This window comes from Puma concolor, chromosome A1, assembly GCF_028749965.1.
Source record: "Puma concolor isolate L17-30 chromosome A1, mPumCon1.1.hap2, whole genome shotgun sequence".
In the NCBI taxonomy this organism is placed as follows: Eukaryota; Metazoa; Chordata; class Mammalia; order Carnivora; family Felidae; genus Puma; species Puma concolor.
The window spans coordinates 124,429,757-124,445,946 of NC_141667.1; the positions used below are offsets into that span (position 1 = coordinate 124,429,757).

The window sequence follows — 16,190 nt, forward strand, 5'->3', positions numbered from 1 at the left end:
ACAGAAGGGGCAGGCAGTGAGCAGACTGTTATGGCCTTGAGGGACCTCCTGAGTCTCTGTCCTTAAGGATGCATCACTCAGCAGCTTCTCTGACATGCAACCATTATATTTCAAGTCATTGCTGCAATGACTTGAAAAAAAGTCATTGAAAAAAAGAGGACGATTTTTTTTTTTTTACTTTATTAGTGATTCTCACCTCATTGCCTCAATAATGTTTCAACCGGGGTTGGAATTAAAGTTCCTGTTTCCCAGGGGCACCTGGATGGCTCAGTTGGTTAAGCTTCCAATTTGGTTTTGGCTCAAGTCATGATCTCAAGGTTTCATGAGTTCGAGCCCCACATGGGGCTTTGAGTGTGGAGCCTGCTTGGGATTGTGTCTCCCTGTCTCTCTCTGCCCCTTCCCCACTTGCACTGTCTCTGTCTCTCTCAAAATAAATAAATAAACTTAAAAAAAATAAAAAATACACACAAAACTATGCTAAATGCCATGAAGGAAACATGTAAGGTGCTCTGAGAGAGGATAACAGGGTGAACTACTTTTATTTTTTTATTTTATTTTATTTTATTTTATTTTATTTTATTTTATTTTATTTTATTTTATTTTATTTTATTTCACTTTAGAGAGAGAGTGGGAGTGGGAGAGAGGGGCAGAAGGAGAGAGGAGAGACATTTAAGTAGGCTTCCTGCTCAGCATAGAGCCCCATGTGGGGCTCCATTCTTTGACCCTGGGGCCTGAGCCGAAATCAAGAGTTGGATGTCCGACTGAGCCAGGGAGGTGCCCCAGGGGGAAACTACTTTAAACTGAGGAGTCAAAGGCCTGTCCATGAAAAGTCCATTTAAGTGGACCGCTACAGGTTTCATTGCAGAGGATGCGGCAAAGTGCCAGGAAGAAGGTGCTAGAGAACAGGCACGTGGAAGGTCTAGAAGAAAGAAAATGTGTGGTGTGTTCTAGAAATAGGAGAGAAACTAGTGTGATGGAGTTGCTAAAATAAGGGAAAGATCTCTTTTTGACCCCAGCGCTCAGTCTGTGAAATGAATCCCACACCCGTTCCAAACCGAAGATCCTGAGGACTGGGAGGTGTCTAGTTTGTTCACTGTTAGACTAGAACCCACCACCCTGTAGGCATTTAAATATTTATTTCACGCATCAATGAAAAAAGGTGTACATAGCTTTTTTGTTCAGAAACTATAAAAATGCCAAGAAGTGGCGGATTTGCACTAACGCTTTACTGACTTGAGCACTGGGGATTCACAGAATCTGACAATCCCTGGAGGGTAGAGTCAGGGAGGCAAAGTCTGGGCTAAGAGCTGATTTCCCGAGGTGTAAGTTGTGGTGACAATGCAATATAACAGGAACTTGGCCTTTTGAATTCCGTTTTCTCCATGGCTTCTTGAGTTCCAGATCTCCCTTCTTTCCAGGAACTCTAATTTTTCTTTGTCCTAAACACCTGCGGCATTTACATCAGAATGGCTTTGAAGTGATAAATCCAGAGATAGTTTTTCCTTCTCAGTTCCAGGAAAGCATTTCCATTAACATTTTCTTCTAGAGGTACAGCTACTAAGCCTGGTGAGCTTCTAAAAGATGCAGATTCTTTGTGTCCCAGCACAGATCCTCTGAGTCCGCCACTCTAGGAGGAGGGGCCCAGGTATCAGTGCTTCTAAAGCTTCTTAGGCAATTCTAACGACGAGCCACATTTGGAAGATCACTTTTAGTGTGGTGTTTCTTAACTTTTTGAGGGGGATGAGATGCTGATCCGGATCCAGACAAAACACCTCACAGTCACAACACTTGGCACACACTGCCAAGGATACCCTAGACATCTTAGTGTGTTTATGGAGGACACAGAATTCCCAGGGCATAGTGTATGTCTGAAAGAACACCACTTTCATCCTGCTTCGAGGGCATAGCTCTTGAGCTTTTTCTATCTTATCTCTGAGCTCTGGGATAGATCTTTTCAAGATCAATGCAAGTTTCAAGATCTGCATGTTTAAGCGCTGTTGAAGGTATGTGGCTGGAAAAAAGAGTCCCATATTCCCAAGACAAATGGAGCCTTCTGTTCGAAACTCAATAGTCTTGCTGGAATCTACTCAACAAAGGCCACAGGGAAGAATGGAAGGAACTCTGGAAGGGATTCTAAGACTTCTGGGCTCCAGTATTAGCTTGGACACCAATTTTCTATGTCCTTGGCTAGTCACTTCTCCTTTGTGAGACTCCTTTTCCTCAACTGTAAAGTGAGGTGGTAGACTAGAAGAACTCACAGATCCCTTCCAGCTTTTTGAGTCTAGAATTCTTTTCAGGAAGTTTTATACAGGATCCATTTCCGATGGCAGAGCACAATGGAGATATATGATGAATGGATGGATTAATAGGGACCTTTGGAAAGCTTGCTCCCTGATTCTGTGTGGCTTTCTGCCTTCAGATTCCAAGATTCCAGGATAAGTACTCCTGGTGGTACCACTTATATATTCCACTAATCACTGTGGTTAGAAAGGCAAAGACCTGTGAGGTCACAGAGGCTACTCACCTAGAACCAACCCACTTTGCCATCTTCCCAAACTCAGGCTGAGGCATTTGACCTTAGCTGAGGGGACAAAAGGAAGTGGTAACTTCTGCATCCCTATCAACTGCTCCATTTGGCCTTTAGTGAAACAGAGAGACAGTCTTAGTTTCTCTGAGTTAGAAAAGCTAAGCAACATTAAGTCTTAGATTCAGTCCCCTTGGACGGTACTCTTCTCATCCAATGGATCCAAGGACTCCAGTGCAAAGCAAGACTGTTTCCTTGAGGTCCCTGGCAATCATTATCTGGGGAAGAACTTCACAATCATGAAACTTATGTACCCATTGAAATGGAATTGACCTATTCATTAGGAGAGAAGATTGAAATGGCAGACAACTATTTTTTTTTTTTCTCCTTGTGGTACCCATTGCTTTTCCTTTCATAGTTATACTTTACTCTTTTGTAAAGAAGACACTGTGCTCACCCTCAGTCGATGTGTTTTTTTGGGGTGAGGGTGATACCCCTAACCTTCCAGGAATGGCTTATACCTGACCAATCAGAGCATTCCATACCTCTAGCTATTGTGATTGTTTTAAAGATGGACACATTACTCAAGCTGGCCAGCAAGAAACAGAGAAGTCCAATCCTAGGACTCTTTCTGGAGCTATGAAAGAAAAAAAGCATTGTCTCTTTTCACCCTGAAAGATAACCTAAATGTGAGCCTGGAGTTGCTTGTGGATATTTATGAGAGTTAGTAACAAGGTGGAAGATGTGGGGTTTCCTATTTCAACTAAGTTTCTTGCTTACCAGGTGCTATACTCATTTATGGTCTTCTAATATGTAAAAGAAAAAAAAAAGATTAAATTTTCTAGCTTCTCACAATTAAAAGAAATCTTTATTTAAAAACTTTTGGAGGGGTACCTGGCTGGCTCAGTCAGAAGAACATGCAACTCTTGATATTGGAGTTGTGAGTTTGAGCCCCACGTTGGGTGTAGAGATTACTTAAAATAAATAAAAACTTAAGAAACCTCTACAACTTTGGAGCTTCTATGTGTGAGTGCTCTGGGGTAAAGCTTTAGTCAGCTTGTCTTAGTTACAGCTCTGAGGGTAGAAAAACATTTCTCTGTGCTGGTACTTTTTGGTGCCTATTTATAAAATGCATGTAGAGTTTTGTCCAGATTTTGACCCAACCCCATTGTATTCCTCTTCCTGTTCTAACAGACCGTGAACTTTTTCCGCTTGGGGTGAGCCAGGGTAATGGAGACATGGATTCTCCACTAGGCTTTGATTTCTGGTTTTATTCCTTTTCTATTCTTCGTCAGTCTCCTGTCCTTGGCTTTGACCTTTGGCAGTCCCCACACCCTCACTTTCTCTGGTGAGCTGTGGGATAAATAACCTAGATTTTGTTATGCTCTGTTACCCAGCCTCATCTCTTACACAGGTTTAAATAATCAGATTGACTGAAAATACTCCCTTTCTTTGGACTTTTTGTAAACAGACTGAATCAGATGTGGCAAAGTGCCTGGGAAAAGCCACCACCAGTTCCTGCTTATGATGACAACGACTCACTTCCTCTCCTTGCAGAATTTCCAAAGACTGTGTCACTTAGTAGGCACAGCTAAGGCTCCCCTTCCTCTCCTAGAAAGGTCCCCTTCCAAACCTTACTTTGTCAGCTAGAAGAGCTACCTCAGAGTTTCTTGGCAAACGTGTCACTTGGGAAGGATCACCCCCCCATCCCTGTTCCTGAGGCCCTCACAGAACTACTACGTGAGCCTTACAGATGCCCTACCCAATCCCATCCTACTCCTAGGCAGACTGCTGTGCAGAATTCATTTTCAAAGGTAATAGGTGAGATTTACCCATTCTTGGGGATATCAGGAGGTAGCCTCGCTTGGAAGATAGTCTTAAAAGTCTTCAATTATTTTTAATTCAATTTAATACTCTCAGAGGTTACCCATAGACCAGAGTGTCTCCAGTGTCACAGAACTACTTTTTCTCACCACCCTTAGGTTGGATAACTGTGAGGTTGAAGGGAAGGGTCTGGAGGCATCCAAGAAAGGATGACAGAGCAAGGGGATGTGTGGGACAGAAGTGAAATAAACTAGAAGGTGGTAGGTTTATAACTGCTGAAATTTCAGAATGCTTACAACAAATAGAATGTTCCAGCCACCATTCTAAATACTCAGTATATATTATGTAATCCTCACGATGTCCCTGTGATGTAAATACTATACTTCATCCTCCTGTTTTTCATGTGGGGAAACTGGGCTACAGCAAGTAACCTGCTCAAAATCCTGTACCTGATACAAAATGGGGCTTGGAATTGAATCCAGGCAATTCCAGAATTTGCTTTTAACCATTATACCACACTGCCTCTCCATAAACCTCTGAAGGTTGGGCTACCAATATCCTGGCTACCCCAGGATTGAGGGGTTTCCCATAACAGAGGACTTTTAGCATAAAAACTGGTACAGTCTTGGGCAAACCATGATGGTTGGTCACCCTTATATAGAAATTTTATCAAAGAAGAGGTTTCTCTGGGCACCTGGGTGGCTCAGTCAGTAAAGCATCCAACTTCAGCTCAGGTCATGATCTCATAGTTCCTGAGTTTGAGCCCCACGTCAGGCTGTCTGCTGTCAGTGCAGAGCCCACTTCGGATCCTCTGTCCTCCTTTCTCTCTGCCCCTCCCCTGCTTGTACTCTCTCTCTCTCAAAAATAAATGTAAACACCTTTTTAAAAAAAGACAAAAAAAAGAGTCTGTTTAAAGAAGATATTTTGCCAGTAATTTGATACAAAAGGAGTTGTGATAAGGCAGAGTTAGGAGAGAACTTGCTCAAGACAGGACAGAAATTTTGAAGACCAGATGAACTCTACGGCTCTCTTCTTCTTCCACTTAGTTGTGACCCCTTGGCCAGATGTGGATGGCTGCTTCAGTTCTTTTTTTTCTTTTTTTTTTTTTTTTTCCTGCTTTAGTTCTTTTCTTTTACCTTACTTTTACTTAATTTTATTTTACTTTATTTAATTTTATTTTTAATTCAAGTTAATTCAAGTTAGTTAACATACAGTGTAGTATTGGTTTCAGGAGTAGAACCCAGTGATTCATCACTTACATGTAACACCCAGTGCTCATCCCAACAAGTGCCCTCCTTAATGCCCATCACCCATCTAGCCCACCCCGCACCTGCCTCCCTTCTAGCAACCCCCAGTCTGTTTTCCATATTTAAGAGTCTTTTATGGTTTGCCTCCCTCTCTGTTTTTCTCTTATTTTTCCTTCCCTTCCCCTATGCTTATCTGTTGTGTTTTTTAGATTCTATGGGGTGCCTGGGTGGCTCAATCAGTTAAGCATCTGACTTCAGCTCGGGTCATGATCTCATGGTTCATGGGTTCAGGCCCTGAGTTGGGCTCTGTGCTGACAGCTCAGAGTCTGCAGCCTGCTTCAGAGTCTGTGTCTTTCTCTCTGCCCATCTCCTGCTTGTGCTCTGTCTCTCTGTCTCTCTCTGTCTCTGAAGAATGAATGAACATGAAAAAAATTCCACATATGAGTGAAATCATATGATATTAATCTTTCTCTGCCTGATTTATCTCACATAGTATAATATGCTCTAGCTCCATCTACATTGTTGCAAATGGCAAGATTTCATTCTTTTGGGTGGCCAAGTAGTATTCTATTGTACATGTAATATACATGTGTATATACCACATCTTCTTTATCCATTCATCAGTGGGTGAATATTTGGGCTGCTTCAGTTGTGATCTAGCTTTGCATCTTCTGCCTTCTGGGAATCACTCCACACGAAGTAGGCATGGTAATCTTCTGGAGTATAAATACCCTGCTTATAATACTCCACTGAACTCAGTGACCAGAAGATAGAATCCAAGCTCTTGAGCTTGACTTGGAAGGCCCTCTGCCATTGGCCCTCATTGATCTCTCTGGCCCTTTCTTCATAGTTAACACATTTTCACACTCTAGTTACACCAAAAAACTCATATTTCCCTGAAGACACCAGGCTCTAGCCTTGGTATCGCTGTCTCTTCTAGGAATATTAGGCCTAATCCTTCTTCCTTTTTTGGCAGAAACTCCTCTCTCTCTCTCTCTCTCTCTCTCTCTCTCTCTCTCTCTCTATATATATATATATATATATATATATATATAAATGTTTATATATATATGTTTATATATATGTGTTTATATATATTTTTTATTTTATGTTTTGGTTTTCATCACTTTGAATCATGTATTTATTTATTTTAATGTTTATTTATTTTGGAGAGAGAGAGAGATTGTGTGTGTGCACAGTGGGGAAGGGGCAGATAGAGAATGAAAGAGAATCTGAAAGAGGGCTCTGTGCTGACAGCAGAGAGCCTGATGCGGGGCTCGGAGTTATGAACCATGAGATCATTACCTAAGCCAAAGTTGGGCATTTAACCGACTGAGCCACCCAGGGACCTCTGTGAATTATTTACTTTATAACTGGAAGTTTGTACATCTTTTCTTTTTTTTAAGTTTATTTATTTTGAGAGACAGAGAGAGTAGAGGAGGGGCAGAGAGAGAGGGAGAGAGAATCCCAGACAGGCTCCGTGCTGTCAGCGTGGAGCCCAGTGTGGGGCTTGAACTCACGAACCGTGAGATCATGACCTGAGCCGAAACCAAGAGTCGGACGCTTAACTGACTGAGCCACCCAGGCACCCCGGAAGTTTGTACATCTTAATCTCCTTCACCTAATTGGCCTATCCCTCCCTCCAGCAACCAACAAAGACTCCAACCTATAAGACTCCTGGGTTAGGAGTCCTTTCTCTGTGTTCCTCCAGCTCCTGGAGTCACTTCTTCTGCAGTGGAATTTTCATATTCTTTTATAACTCTCTACCTGTGACCCCCACTGTACTATGAACTGCCCTTTTATTTATCTGTAGTTTTGCAAAACTTGACACATAATAATAGCTAATGTTAATTAGGTACAACTATATACCAGAAATTTTGCATGCATAATCTCATTTAATTCACATGACAACTCATAAGTACTATTATCTCTAATTAAGCTCTGTGAAGTAAATAATTTTCCTTAGATCTTATAGATCTCACTTATAGCTAGCAAATGTTTTGAAAGTGCTAAACTTCTTCTCAAATTGAACGAACCTTGGGGATCTATCTATCTTACAAAGTTGCCAAGATCAAATAACCTGACGAATAGGATATGGCCTTGTAAAGATGAAAAACTCTGGTATCAGAAACTACTAATTCCCACCCTTCCAATATTTGTCTTCTATTTTCCTTTTGTAATAATAGCATCCCTGGTATTCAACTAGACACATAGTTGCCCATAACAATAACTACATTTCCCAGACTCTCTTAAGGCCAGGAATGGCTGTGTGATTCTGTTTGGGTGAATGTGATATGAACAGAACCACATCTATAACGTCGAGGACCTGCCTTTAAAGAGGAGTGAGCCTCCTCCTTTGTTTTCCCCTTCCTTCTAGCTAGGCTGTGGACATGGCGGTGATGAGTCATCTTGGATCATATGGATAAGATAGAAGGAGACTGGGAACTCTGGCCTTGTGGAATTCACAAACTTACCCTATACTGCTTCTGTATGGATGCTTGTGACAGGGAGAAATAAGCTTCTATCTTATTTTAGCCATTTGAAATCTCTGTTACAGCACTTAAACCTATACTTTAACTTACTGTAACTAATGTAGTCTATTCACAAAGGGGAGGCATTATTCTTATTATTTCTATGCAGAGGCTTTGAGACTGCATGCAGGCTATATCCTAAGAGTTAATTTTTCCTGGGGTGCCTGCGTGGCTCAGTCAGCTAAATGTCTGACTCTTGATTTTGGCTGAGGTCATGATCTCACTGTTTGTGAGAGATCTGCACAGTTCTGCACACTGGTGGCGCAGTCTGCTTGAGATTCTCTCTCCCTCTCCCTCTGCCTCTCCCTCTCTCTCTCTCTCAAAATAAATAAATACTTAAAAGAAAGATTTAATTTTCTCTTTTCAGTAAAAGACATTACCATTCAACTAGTTTGCTCAGGTCAAAAACCTAGCAGCCTTTATTTTCCTTTTAAAACAAGCTTTCTTGGGACACCTGGGTGGCTCAGTAGGTTAAGGTCTGACTTCCACTCAGGTCATGATCTTGCTGTTTGTGAGTTTGAGCCCCCACTGGGTTCTCTGCTGTCAGTGTAGAGCCAGCTTCAGATTCTCTGTCTCCCTCTCTCTCCTCCTCCTCTTCTGCTCTCTGTCTCTCTCTCAAAAATAAGTATACATTTGGGGCACCTGGGTGGCTCAGTTGGTTAAATGTCCAACTTCTGCTTAGGTCATGATCTCATGATTTGTGAGTTTAAGCCCCACATTGGGCTGTCTGCTGTCAGCACGGGGCCTGCTTAGGATCCTCTGTCATCCTCTCTCTCTCTCTCTCTCTGCCCCTCCCCTGCTTGAGCCCACATGCTCTCGCTCTCTCTCTTTCCAAAATAAATAAACATTTAAAAATAAATAAAGTTTAAAAAAGCTTTAAAACACCATACACCCACAATAAACAAACAAATAAATAAATCAGCTTTCTTGAGGTATGATTGACATGCAATAAACTGAATATGTTAAAATGTACAATTCGAGGGACGCCTGGGTGGCTCAGTCGGTTGGGCGGCCGACTTAGGCTCAGGTCATGATCTCGCAGTGTGTGAGTTCGAGCCCCGCGTTGGGCTCTGTGCTGACAGCTCAGAGCCTGGAGCCTGTTTCAGATTCTGTGTCTCCCTCTCTCTCTGCCCCTCCCCTGCTCACTCTGTCTCTCTCTCAAAAATAAATAAAAACATTAAAAAAAAAAAAAGTACAATTCGTTAAGTTTCCAGCCAGGAAACTGTCTCCACAATCACAACAGTAAACATATCCATCACTGCAAAGGTTATGTAATGCTCCTTTGTTATCCCTTTCTTCTATCTTCTTCCCAGTTCCCTTCATCCTCATTTCTGTCTGGTAACTACTGATCTTGTTTGTTTGCATATTCTAGAATTTCACATGCATGGAATCATGTAGTATAGTAATGATCTTTGGTTCCTCCCTTTGTTTCTTTTCTTCTTTTTTTTTTTTTTTTTTTAGTTTGCCTGTCTATTTGTTCGTTTATTTGTTTATTTATTTACTTATTTTTGAGAGAGAGAGTCAGGAAGGGACAGAGAGAGAGGAAGAGGGAGAGGGAGAGAGAATCTCAAGTAGGCTCCATGCTGCCAGCACAGAGCCCAATGTAGGGCTTGACCCCACAAAACTCGAGATCATGACCTGAGCCCAAACCAAGAGTTGGACGCTTAACCGACTGAGCTACCCGGGTGCCCCTGGTTCCTCTCTTTCTTTCATTGCCTCTACCCTGATCCCAATCCATTCCTTCATCAAATTCAGTAACCTCTACTTAAATCTATCTACTTCTACCTCCATTGCTATCATCCTCACCCACACTACCATCATCTGCCTCATACCACTTCAATAGTCTCCTAATTGGCTCTTTGTTTTAATTCTTGTTTCTTCCAATCCATTCACCACCTAACAACTACAATGACCTCTTTAAAATGGGATCACACCAGTCTCTTCATATCAGATCAATACCGTCTTTGAATTCATTCTGTGCCTTCCAATCACACTCAGAATAATAGTCTAACCCCTGACTGTAGCTTGCAAAGGGCTTTCATGGTCTGTGCACGCCCTTCCCACACCTTGCTGCCAATTCTCCGACCAGGGAGTTTGTCTCCTGTTATTGCTATACTCCAAAGGCCTAGATCAGTGTCTAACAGATAGTTAACAAATATTTAACAAATATTTGTTGAATGAATAAATAAGTGTATTGAGCATGCATAAACAAGGCTGAAGGATTATAAATCACCTTTTTAAGTTCCTCAACTGTGGATTGATTAAATCTTGGAAGGAGTACTATGGAAAGAGTCCATGTACTTGTGAAGCCGTCAGCATGAAGTCTATTTGCTCTGTGAAAAATAACAGAAGTCAGCACATCATGGCTATTCTGTGGTAAGTGTCTAATGACTGGAAACACTTCAGGACTTTTATAGTCTCTTCCTGCCATTTTAGAAGTTCCAGAGAGAGAAAGGAAATAATTTATTTTGAAGACCCAAATGAAAGGGAGAAATACATTACAGTGGCTCCCAGTCCATAAATATATATCACATTCTGCCAACTTTATGCCCAGGGAAAGTTTTATTTTTTTCCTGGATTTGCTGCTCTCAAGTGGTGTCAAGAATTAACATAAAAACTGATCTGGAACCCGTGAACTTCAGAGGGCTTTGGTAGAATTGATTATGAAGCCATGTGTAAGGACATTTCTATAGCCTAAGACATGCCAGACATTAAAGATGCATTCTTAATAAAAAACTCATGAGTCAAAGGAGAAAATCAACTGTTATAAAATAGATCAGCAGATGCTCCTAAAGAACTCACACCCAAAAAACTGAGGTGATAAGACGTTGTAAATAAATTTTAAAATAACTATGTGCATTGTATTCTATTAGGCAAGAATATATCATTACATATCATTACGAAAAAGAAAAGGACATGTGGATTTGAAAAACAAATAAGTTTTTTCAATTTTTTATGTGGTAAATACACAGAATAAAATTTACCATCTTAACCATTTTTTTTTAATGTTTATTTATTTTTGAGGGAGACAGAGACAGAATGTGAGTGGGTTAGGGGCAGAGAGAGAGGGAGACACAGAATCTGAAGCAGGCTCCAAGCTGTCAGCACAGAGCCCGACGCGGGGCTCGAACTCACGGACTATGAGCTCATGACCTGAGCCGAAGTTGGACGCTCAACCGACTGAGCCACCCAGGCGCCCCACCATCTTAGCCAGTTTTAAGCGTACAGTTCAATGGTATGAAATGGTTATAATGCTCTGTACCACCATCATCATCCATCTCCAGAAGCCCTTTCATCATGTAAAACTGAAATCTGTACACTACCTGTTAAACAATAACTTTCCAGTCCTTCCCTTCTCCCCATCCTCTGGAAAACCACCATCTTACTTTGTGTCTTTATGATTTTGACTACTCAAGTTCCCTCATATAAGCGTGATCATACAATATTTGTCTTTTTGTGACTGGCCTATTTCATTTAGCATTATGCCCTCATGGTTCATCCATGTTGTAGCACGTGTTAGAATTTCATCCCTTTTATTGTTCTTTGTTGTTGTTGTTTATTAGAGAAAGAGAGAGCATGAGCCAGGGAGAGAGGCAGAGGGAGAGAGAGAATCCCAAGCAGGCTCCATGCTAAGCAAGGTTTTATCCTACAACCCTGGGACCATGACCTGAGCCAAAATCAAGGGTTGGACATTCAACTGACTGATCCACCTAGGCACCCTAAAGAGAATAGATGTTAACTTATTTAAATGTTTGGTAGAATTCACCTGTGAATCCATCTGGTCCTGGACTTTTTTTTGTTTGTTTGTTACTCATTCAGTTAAAAAAAAATTTTTTTTAATGTTTATTTATTTTTGAAGGAGAGAGAGACAGAGCACGAGTAGAGGAGGGGCAGAGAGAGAGAGGGAGACACAGAATCCGAAGCAGGCTCCAGGCTCTGAGCTGTCAGCACAAAGCCCGATGTGGGGCTCGAACTCGCAAGCTGTGAGATCATGACCTGAACTGAAGTCGGATACTTAACCGACTGAGCCACCCAGGCGCCCCACTCATTCAATTTTATCACTAGTTATTGGTCTCTTCAGATTTTATATTTCTTCCTGATTCAATTTTTGAAGATTGTATGTTTTTAGAAATTTAACCATTTTTTGTAGATTGCCCAACTTATTGGCATATAATTTTTCACAGTACTTTCTTATAATCCTTCTTATTTTTGTGGCATCAGTTGTTACTTCTCTTTTATTTTTGATTTTATTTATTTGGGTCCTTTTGCTTTTTTTCTTTGATGAGTCTGGCTAAGGGTTTATCAATTTTGTTTATCTTTTCAAAGAACCAGCTCTTAATTTCTTTTCTTTTTTCTTTTCTTTTAGTTTTGGCTCAGGTTATGATCTCTCAGTTTGTGGGTTCAAGCTCTGCATTGGGCTCTGGGCTGGCAGCCCAGAGCCTGCTTTGGATTCTCTCTTTCCCTCTGTCTCCGCCTCTCTCCAGCTTGTGGTCTCTCTCTCAAAATAAATAAAAATAAATGTAAGAAAGTACATTTCTTCAGGGAGCCTGAAGTGAGGCTTGAACTTAAGAACCGTGAGATCGTGACCTGAGCCAAAGTCAGACACTTAACTGACTGAGCCACCCAGGTGCCCCGAATTCTTGACACGTCTTTGGTACAAAAAGGTCTTTTTATTAAAGCACAGGGACAAGACCTGTGGGGAGAAAGAGCTGCACTGGGATTGTCAGGGGTGAGTGATTATATACAGTAAAACCTTGGATTGTGAGTAATTTGTTCTGCCAGTGTTCTGCAAGATGAGCAAACATTTCTAATACATTTTAACTTGATAAACGAGCAATGTCTTACAATAAGAGCAGTATGTAATGCCGAATGACACATGATCCCAACTGAGCCAATGGTTCTTAAAATTCGCTTTGATATATGGGTGCTTTGTATTATAAGAATGTTTCCTGAACAAATTATGCTCTCAAACCAAGATTTTACCATAGTTGGGGAGTTGGGGGAGGTAAAGACAAGGTGAAGTTTCCAAAAGGACTTGGATATGCTAAAGAACACTTACAAGATTTTAACTATTTTTAGCTAAGGGTTTTTCCCCTCTAGCAAAACATTAAGACAGTTGGGAGTTCCTGGAGGAATGTCATACTCTGCCTGTCTCAAGTATTTGTCAATGAACTTCAGGTTATAAGGAAATTTATCTACATTTCCTCTTGCCCTTGTTCTCCACATCAGGTAAAACATCCATTTCATTCATTTCTAAAGTCTAATTACTATTCATCCTTCTGGTTCAAATGCCAAAGCTTTTACAGCAGATTCTCAAAATGTGGTCTGCAGGTGACTTGCTGGGTGACTTACAGGTGATAAGGGGAGTTTTCGAAAACACAAATTTCCCGGCCCCAGTGTCAAAGATTCTAAATAATTAAGCTTGTGATAAGGACCAGAGAATCTGTACTCTTCTAATAAATTCATTTGGCCACTCTTGAGAACTACTGTGTCTAGAAAGTCTTCCAGGGGATTTCAGTAGAAATAAATTCTTTGGAAGAACATTTCAACGAAGACCTCTGGTCTCCTCCACACTATCCTGCCTGAAGCTCCGGCTGATTTTTCCACTTCCCTGACACCACAGGGATTAGCTAAAGGAATGAATGCCTGAAAAGGGTTTGGCCGAATCTGCATGCAACTCTATTCAGCAAGCACAAGGTAAGCTATTTGTCCGAGTGCTTAAAACCATCCTCAGAATCTGCGCGCCAGGCCTGATAGGTCACGTGAGGAGGACGTAATGTGTATCGTAATAGTTCTTGAAGCTCGGCTAATCCGACCCATGCGCAGGCGCAGAAGGAAAGGGGACCGTCAAACCTCCAAGGCCCGCCCCTCCCCCACTATCCTTCCGGCTTTCTCCTACTGCGCAGGCGCGTCGACTGAACCAAGATGGCCGCTCCCGTGGATCTGGAATTGAAGAAGGTAAAAGAGGGTCCTCACCTGGCAGAGGCTTCTCTTTTGGAAGCTAAGGGGACTGTGGTCAAGAATATCGAGTGAGACTCGAGTCCGGAGGAAGAAAAGAGGCCCCAGGGAACTGGGGCGTGATTTCCCAGAGTCCTAAGGCGGGACCGGGTCTCCTTAGGATGGCGTGGGGGGCGAGCAGGTCTTTCTGCCTAAGAGCCGGTTGGGCAGGTTTGATTCCTGTGGCGGGCCGATAGCTGGCCCGTCTTCTCGTTCTGACCTCCAGGGCCGTTTCGTTGTGTGGAGCCTTCAGTTTCATAGTAAGGCCTGAAGTAAGCGTTTCAAGTTGGAGCCCCTTCGGACGGCTTGCCCGGTCTGAGGCATCTGTAAATTCTTAATCTTCATTTGCTTTGAAAAACTCCAAGGCCATCCTGTGTTTTTAGGCCACTTACTCCATCTCATGTTTTGAAAGGTCACAGTATGTACATACAGTTCAAAGTTAGATAGTCTCATAGCAGGGCTTTGACTCCCAGCCCTATCTCCCCTTCCCCCTTTCTTGAAGGACCTGCCAAAAAAAAAAAAAAAAAAAGAAACAAGAACAAGCCCGTAAAATTTTCCAAATAAAATCGGTATCGGAAGGAATTGGGTTTCTCTCTTCAAACAGTTGTTTATAAATGTGTTGTTACCCAAAAACGTTTTTGCCACTTAAGGGTTGTCAGGGAAAGGATCCTGAACTTCATCAACTTTAAACCTATACTTTTCTATAAAAGGAAACTGAATTCTAGAAAAGATGTAGTCCAACGTTGGGACTAGAATCCACTATTCTTTGCTTAACTCCACACCTTTTGTTTGTTAGCTTAGGTTCTTCAGAAGAGCAAATTTAACGTCTTAACACTTCGTTTGGGTGAACCTTTGCATATGAAATAAGATAGCTCAAATATTTGTTGCTCCTATTAAATGAAGTTGTTTGTTATTGCTCTGAGGATTTATGTGTATGTACCTTGCTTTTTGTGTTTCTTCTTTTGAAACTTGTAAATTTAGCCCTTAACCTGGTGTTCTCTAATGCTGTAATATCTTAGCTTGAACTGTATACCAGCTGCTTTAGCAGTGTGCACAGATCACCTGTAAGTTTACATGCAAAACAGAATTAATCTGAAGAATGATTAAAGCATTCTAAAAGTTTATCTTTTTTTCTGTTAAAGGTTCTAATGTAAGTCAGGGTTTAGTGAAAGAGCTAACCATAGAGTATAGCTGTGAGTGGACTTAACTGCCAGCATTTGAATTTGTTGTTAAGAAACCTCTGGACAATGAATGCAAACTAAGAAGATGATTGGAGACTTAAATTGGATAGTTTTGACAGCCAGTTAGCTTAAGTAAAAAACAAACTTGTTGTTTAAAGGTTTCATCTTCTAATATCTTTATAAGGTCTTTTGGGGGGGGGGGTAGTGGAGACTAATAGGAAATTTCAGGCACCTCCTCTCTCCCCAAATCAATCTTTTGAAACCTTACTAATAGGTGAGAACAAAGTCTGAAAAAAGTTAAGTAGAGGGCTTTGCCCTGTAATGCAGTCACAAATGGTATTATTAAGGCATAAATTTGACAACATCTGCAAGTCATTCCAGGCCCTTAAATAAGAGTATCCAAGAACTGTGTTTATCTTTAAGTGTACACGAGGATCAAATCTGGCTTGGTATGTGCATATGAAGATTATGATGCAATTCTACCAGTGCCTTGAATTTTTAAATTTTTTTTAATCTTTATTTTAAAAATATTTGTATCCTGAATGTTACTGTAAAATAGAAACATTCCTGAACTAAAGGTCAGAAGAAATGGGTTTCAGTGTTAAGTTCCTGCCTTTCCTCATAATAGTTGTTCAACCCTGTGCAAGCCACTTACATCTCTTCAACTAATTTGGTTACTTTATTTAAAAAAAATGTTTTTTAAATGTTTATTTATTTTTGAGAGATAGAAAGACAGCAAGCAGGGGAGAGGCAGAGAGAGAGGGAGACACAGAATCTGAAGCAGGCTCCAGGCCTGGAACTGTCAGCACAGAGCCTGACGTGGGGCTTGAACTCAGGAACCATGAGATCATGACCTGAGCCAAAGTCGGATGCTTAACAGACTGAG

The 16,190-nt window shown here is 41.3% G+C and overlaps 1 protein-coding gene across 1 annotated transcript in view; it reads left to right on the forward strand.

The window, feature by feature from the left end:
* Nucleotides 1-13,952: 13,952 nt before the first annotated feature.
* Nucleotides 13,953-16,190, forward strand: part of PFDN1 (prefoldin subunit 1) — a 72,323-nt gene continuing 70,085 nt past the window's right edge. Inside the window, exon 1 of the mRNA XM_025923653.2 lies at nucleotides 13,953-14,084. Coding sequence (XP_025779438.1) covers nucleotides 14,052-14,084 — 33 coding nt within the window. The 5' untranslated portion in view covers nucleotides 13,953-14,051. The remainder of the gene's footprint in view (nucleotides 14,085-16,190) is intronic.